The 6,688-nt window shown below is 37.9% G+C and overlaps 1 protein-coding gene across 1 annotated transcript in view; it reads right to left on the bottom strand.

The window, feature by feature from the left end:
• Nucleotides 1-272: 272 nt before the first annotated feature.
• LOC111567042 (acid-sensing ion channel 1-like) overlaps nt 273-6,688 on the bottom strand; it is a 70,286-nt gene continuing 63,870 nt past the window's right edge. Inside the window, exons 8-10 of the mRNA XM_023267896.3 lie at nt 5,156-5,247; nt 4,999-5,078; nt 273-4,608 (exon numbers count right to left, since the gene is read on the bottom strand). Of these exons, the coding sequence (XP_023123664.1) occupies nt 4,489-4,608; nt 4,999-5,078; nt 5,156-5,247 (292 nt within the window). The 3' untranslated portion in view covers nt 273-4,488. The remainder of the gene's footprint in view (nt 4,609-4,998; nt 5,079-5,155; nt 5,248-6,688) is intronic.

The following is a 6,688-nucleotide window of genomic DNA, read 5'->3' as shown; positions in this document are numbered from 1 at the left end:
TCTGTGCTCATTTTAGATTGATGATGGTTACTTTAAAAGCCGCACACTCCTCATTTGCATGCAGAAGCCGAGACGTCAACTTCATGCAAATGACTAGGCAGCAGCGCTCCATCTCTCCAAACGCAGAGCTACCACAATGCATTGCAGGGCAGCACACATGGACAATAAATGGGAAATGTTGAAGTGACGGATCCTGTGGACACACAACATCGCAAATCTGTTCTGTTCCATAACATGGGAGTAAATGATGACAAAGAACACCTTGACATGAATAAAAGGTACATAAAGTTAGCGTTTAATCATTAATATAACAACAGCTTCAAGTTCATTATTCACCTATACATCACCAGACTAAAACAACCGTCCTTTCATTTCTCAAATGAAAATTTTAAAATCGAGGCCAAAACAAAAACACAGCGGAGGACTTGTTAAGAGATGCATGACGTCATGCAGCAGACGAACAACAATCTGGCTGTTTATTTTGATGTGCTGACGAGTACAGCAGCTTTAACTGTAGCAATAATGACAAAAAAGAAACTGCCTCTCACTTTAATATTGTCTTTGATAAATATACTTTCGATAAATAAACCATCTACAATCATATGTACAGAAAACTGAATCCAACGAGTACAACATTAGACAGAGCAGACTATGCTAGTACATGGAGATTATTACCCACAGTCACTGCAATATTTACAATAAATTACAGCTGATGGCATGATTGTGCTTGATAGTAACACTGCACAGCTACATGTTATACAGTTTCCTTCTCCTGCTCAGAGTCACACAGATTAACTGCAACAGAATGTTTAAGATGGTTTGATTATTGTAAACACAGTCGGGGTGAAAACTCTGAAACATGCACCACCAGAGCTCATGTTTACCTGATATTCCACACACCGGTTTGGATATGAAGGCAGCGTTTTTCCGTCGAAAGCTTCTGAGTTTGGTGCCAACATCCGGCAACACTTTTCAGCCACAGACAGACGCATAAATAAATACTTGTTTACAATGTGCAACCAGACATAGACAGATGACGGCTCAAACTGCACCACACTGAAGACGCCTGCTGTACAGAGCTACATGCAAGTCAGAGTCCCTACAAGATGGAAAAGCACATTTAGCATATTCATCCTCGTTGATGTGACCTCAGTATGTTAACACAACTGAAGGGAAATTCCCTTAAATGAGACGTACAGCATGTGAACATGTACGACACTTTCCAGGATTTGTTTATACTGAGACCTACAGTGACTGAATCTGAAGGTAAATCATACATTATGTAACTTTCTACTAATAATATTTGTTCATAAAATGATTTATGGACATTAAATTTTCTTTGCTGTCCAACTTTTCTTTTACCTTAGTTACTGCATGTTTTTCCAAAAAATACTCTTTGTGTTTTAATGCAGAGAGTCAACATTTAGGGAAATACAGGCTTTTTAGTGGAGGGTTAGATGAGAAGCCTGATACCACTCTTATGCTTCTTGCTTTAAATATGAAGTTAGCTTAGCTTAGCATAAAGACTGTAAACAAAAGGAACCCACACCTCAAAGCATCACCGTATAATGTCTATAGTTTGCTTAATATGTTTCAGACTATTTCTTGGCCTGGTTAAGTGCCTTCCTGGAGTCTCGTTGGCTGTTATCTGTAAAACAGTGATTTAATAGTTTTACCCGTTTTATATGGATTAAACAATTTCGTGAGGAGGATTTCATTTTCTTTAGAAACAGCACTTTCAATTATTGTGCCACTTTATGTACCCCATAAAATCTGGTTTAACTTGTCTATACTGTTTCTACTTTTAATTATTTTATATCGAATCTTTTATTTTTCTATTGTATGAATTTAAATGAGTGATTTTTTTTCTTAAAGATTTTAATACATTATGTGAACCACTTTAAACTGCTTTGGAATCTGTAATGTGCTACACACAAACTTGCCTCATCTTACCTAGACAGAGCAAATCTTTGTACTAAACTCTCAGGTCTTAGATGAGGCACCCATTGATGAATCTATCTATAGACGTTACAATATAACATATATACAGAATTAAGCTTTATATAATACAATTATGTTAATAATACGCATATGATAATAATGCAAATAATCCAGTACCAGTAGCTGTCTGGTTGATACTCCCACATAGAAACAACATACAGTACAGTTATTGTTGCAGACTCTCTCCACTTTCCTGCAGTTGTATTTTGAGTGTAATTATTTTTTTCCCTTTAGATATTGCAATAATATCATTATTATAAATACTTTTCACACATTTCAAACCATTTCTGTTGTGTGCTAAGAAACAGTTGTTGTTAATCTGAGACTTTCACTTACAGTTGTTAAATGATACAACATTTATTTTAATTCTGTTTGTCTCCTTATTTATGCAAAGTTCTGTGCGGTGAAGATTTAGAGGTGTGTTCATCTGCTACACGTCACTGACACCAAGTGACGACCTCCAGAGCTGAAAAATAAAGCTGATGTACCAGTTACTGCAGTTCCTTAAATGGCCACTTGAGGCTCATCCTAAAAGGGAGTCAATCTCCATAGACCCCCATGTTGAAATATCCAGCTTTACAGCAGAAATAAACATGTTTACAGCCTGGTACAAAAAACTTTTCTGGTCTCTATAGCTAATCTCCCTGGTCAGAAAAACTGTACTGGGGTAAATTTTCAAAAAAACTCACCAGTTTAAATTGTGTAGAGGTTTAAAGTTCTGCATCATTATATGTGTGGCTGCTTTGAGTGACAGTTGGTTACTGTGAAAGGCCAATCTATGATCCACCTCTTTGCTCATTTTTGGATTGACAAGGAGTCAGGAGTCACTGCCAGAATGAAAACACTGAGCTTCAGAAGTGCAGTTTAGCAAACCTATGGGTGACGTCACAGAGGGTAAGGGCCATCTTTACAGACAGTCTATGACAGAAACAGATGCTCACCTGCTTTGTCCTTTCATAAAACTCAATCTGGCTGCTGTTAGATTTAGTGGCTTTAGTGTTATGTAATGGGGAGATAGTGGCAGCTGTCTTTCTGACATCAAAATGCCTGGATTCACTGCCTCAGTGTGGTTAGGTTGTTTTCAGGGTGTAGATGATTGTTCCTCGTTACAGACTTTCTTCTGACTACATGATTTGAGTTGAGGACACACAGAAACCATAACCCGATTATGACTTATCCCTGTGTGGATCATAATATTTCAAATATCGGCATCCTGGCTACTCGTGCGATTAGAAATTTCAGGATCAGAAAAGCAGCAGGTTATGTGAGAGTCGGCTCCCTGCAGTTTCCTCCTACAGTTTGTCTGTTGTCTCCTCGTAGTATCAGCTGTTCGGTGCAGAAGGACCAGTGTTTTTTTCTAACAAAGTGTGCATCTGACGTCTGTGACAAACTTTTAAATGTAGATTGGGAACAATCCTTAATATTTCTTCCCCTCCAGCTGGAGTTGTATTACAAGACCAGGCCCTGCCAAACTAAGCTAACAAAAAGCTGTACTTTTTATATTTAACTGACAGATATGAGAGCTGTCTCAGTCTCCTCATGAAACTGTCTGCCAGAAAGCCAATACAGCTGACTTCTCAAAAATTCAGTTCAGCATATTCAGGGATTTTGCTGCTTCAGACGTTTTTCGCGCTCATATGACCTGTGGCTTATGGTGGCTAATGTTAGCAAAATACTGAGTCAGTTTTGGACTTAATGGCTTCCTACTTGTGGCTTTGTTACCCTAAATATTTACTATAACAGGCCTCTTCCACAGCAGACATTCGCACTTGTAATAGTAGGAAAACCAAATGACATTCCGCAGCATGCCAGCCATCATTAAACGTGCTTTTCCCACTGTGACATGTGAAAATGCCTCCGTGAAAACGACCTGTTTTTTCTTCATGAAAATTGCCGTTATGTTGGCTTTTCTCGGCTCATAAATTCTTTATTCGTTGCCCTACGAGATGAGGTAGTACAGTATACTGGCAGAATGCACTGAGTTTAATGAAGGAAGACGTTCTGAAGATGGAGGTGGTGGTGAAAAAGCGGGTAAACGCCAACAAATGCCAAAGGGTAAAAGTGAAAAGCAGAATAGAGACAAAACTTCCTGCAAATGATTGGTTATTTCACATAGAAACTCTGTCAACCTGACTGAAGACAAACACCACCGCGCACCTGAACCTGTGTTTAGTTCATGTCCTCACGTACTGTATCTGTTACTATGTCTTGAAAAGGTGTTTACAGATGACCATGCAGTTATTCTAACGTTTTTGAAATCATCACATGTTGATCACTGGTTTCTGATGCCCTGCTGTCTCGTGTGGCTCGTCCACTTACTTCAGCCACACGACTGTGTTCACCTCGACGCTCAAAAAACCTTAAATCAGGTACAGTTCACACACCTCCTCGCTGTTCCAGCAGTCGGGCAAACTGCAACCAACAAAGTCCACGAAGCTGCTGAGACACAAGAGAGTGCAGCGGCTCTCTGCTCACGGCTGCAGAAGCCTAGTGAAAGTTACTGACGTGACACTTGACGTCATCTAAGCTCAGGACCGTCGTCTGGTCGTTGTTGTTGTTGTGCTTGTGCTTCTTATCGGAGCAGCGACACAACTTGTACTTTATCACCTGACAAGAAAAATGAGAGTCTCAATGAGGTCAGTTAAAAGAAAGAGGGACAAGTCACCCAAACAAAACTTAAGATTTCTAATTATTTGGATTTTTATCCACCATACAAATTCTGTGATTTGTAAATCCCATCATGACATATAAATGCTGCTTTCAAAGTCAGGGAAAAGCAAGACTGTGTTGGGCAAATATACTCTCATGTGACCCGTTTTTAAACGTGTTCAAATTTAAACATATCAAGTCTAAAACTTCAGCAAACTGCCAATAAAATAACTTCAGTAAATTCTGTATAATGCCCCACATTCATACAAAATTACAGATGGCATGACCTTGGTGTACTAAATACTCACCTACACAAGGCTTGTTTATACTTTGTAAACACTTTCTCACCTCATAAAGGTAGTCAAATATCTCCAGAATAGTCAGTATGCTCGCCCCAATAAATAGCCCCATCTGACCTCCAATATCACCTGAAATGCGAGAATATTGAGAGATGAGAATCACAAGGCAGAAAGATCTACAGAGTGTGACAGAAACAAAGCGGTACCTAAAAGTCCAGCCACTTCATACGCTTTCTTCTGCTCAATGGTTTCATAGTTGAGAGCCTCAAAGAAGATGTCTAAAACCAGGATATTCTCCCTGTTGAGACAAAACAAAGAGGTGAAGACCCTGATAACACAGATTTACTCTTTAGAGGGATTTTTCAGGGTTTTTCCTGGCTTAGAATGGCCGTTTGAGTGATAACAACACACTGCAGTAAGGATGATCAGTCTTCATTATGTAGAGAGATTGAGTCTGTGTTACCTGTTCTGACAAAAATCTGAGTATTGCTGGCTAAAACCTCTGTGTGGGGCGCAAAAAAGTGCTCTATGCATGAAAAACCCTGCTTCTTTGGTGGCTTTGGAGCATCTGACTCAACATCTGAAACATGAATGTGAAATACAAACTCAAGCTATGAGTTTGGAGATGAAAGAAGGTGGAGCCACGACCATGTAGCATTAAGGGCAGTGCTGCAAAGTACATATACAGTCAAACCCCAAATTATTCATACCCCTAGCAAATTTTGACTTAAAGTTACTTTTATTCAACCAGCAAGTTTTTTTTTTTTTTTTTTGATTGGAAATGACACAGGTGTTTCCCAAAAGATAATACAAGACGCATCATTGTGGAAACAGTAATTTCTCAGCTTTTATTTACATTTAATAGGAACTTTAAGTCAAAATTTGCTAGGGGTATGAATAATTTCGGGCTTGACTGTAGTCATGTACTATAGTGAAACACTAATAGCAAATAATAATTTTGAGGTACTAGTGTTTTCGATTGCTATATTTCATAAGGAAATTACTTTTTATTCCACTACATTTAACTGTTAAGCTGGGATTTTGCAGACTCAGATTAGCAAAACAAACACTATCTACAAATACTGAGTATGACGTATTATCATACATATGTAATATGTGTTATTATTATTACGTATGTGTATAAAGATTAATAAAAAATCTTAGTCGGCTGCAACATTAAAAGTGATCATTTTGATCTAAAAATGATTATACTTTAATCTGAAATTGTGCACATTGGTGTTTTTACTACAGCAACATTTTGAATGCAACTCCATGTAATTCTAAAAACACAAACTGTGGAAAGTTCAGGACCCAAATGTAAACATGTCTCAGCTTCTGCTGCTTCCTTTCTGCCCAGTTTTAAAGGAAAAATTGTCTCCTTCCAACTTAATATTCCGAATAATTATAATATTAACACTAAACTGTCTTTATAGGTCTTCAAGTGCACCGCTGTGATGTAAAACTATTTCTCAAGTGCAGTAACAAGTTATCTTGATACTTTTATAATGTTCGTGTGCTGTAATTTGGTGACAGTTCACGACATATCTGTTTATGTGGAAGGTGTTAGGTGTTTATTCCACTGTGTCTCTTGTGTGAATATCTCTGATGAGGGATCAATAAAATTTATCTTATCTAATTCTTATCTAAATCTTTTCAGCAAAAGTATCATCCAGACAGGAAAAAAACAGATTGAAAAATAATAAGAGAGAACAATAATTATAGAAAAACATATTCAAGAG

This window comes from Amphiprion ocellaris, chromosome 8 (assembly GCF_022539595.1).
Source record: "Amphiprion ocellaris isolate individual 3 ecotype Okinawa chromosome 8, ASM2253959v1, whole genome shotgun sequence".
Taxonomy (NCBI): Eukaryota; Metazoa; Chordata; class Actinopteri; family Pomacentridae; genus Amphiprion; species Amphiprion ocellaris.
This window is presented reverse-complemented; position numbering and strand designations above follow the sequence as displayed.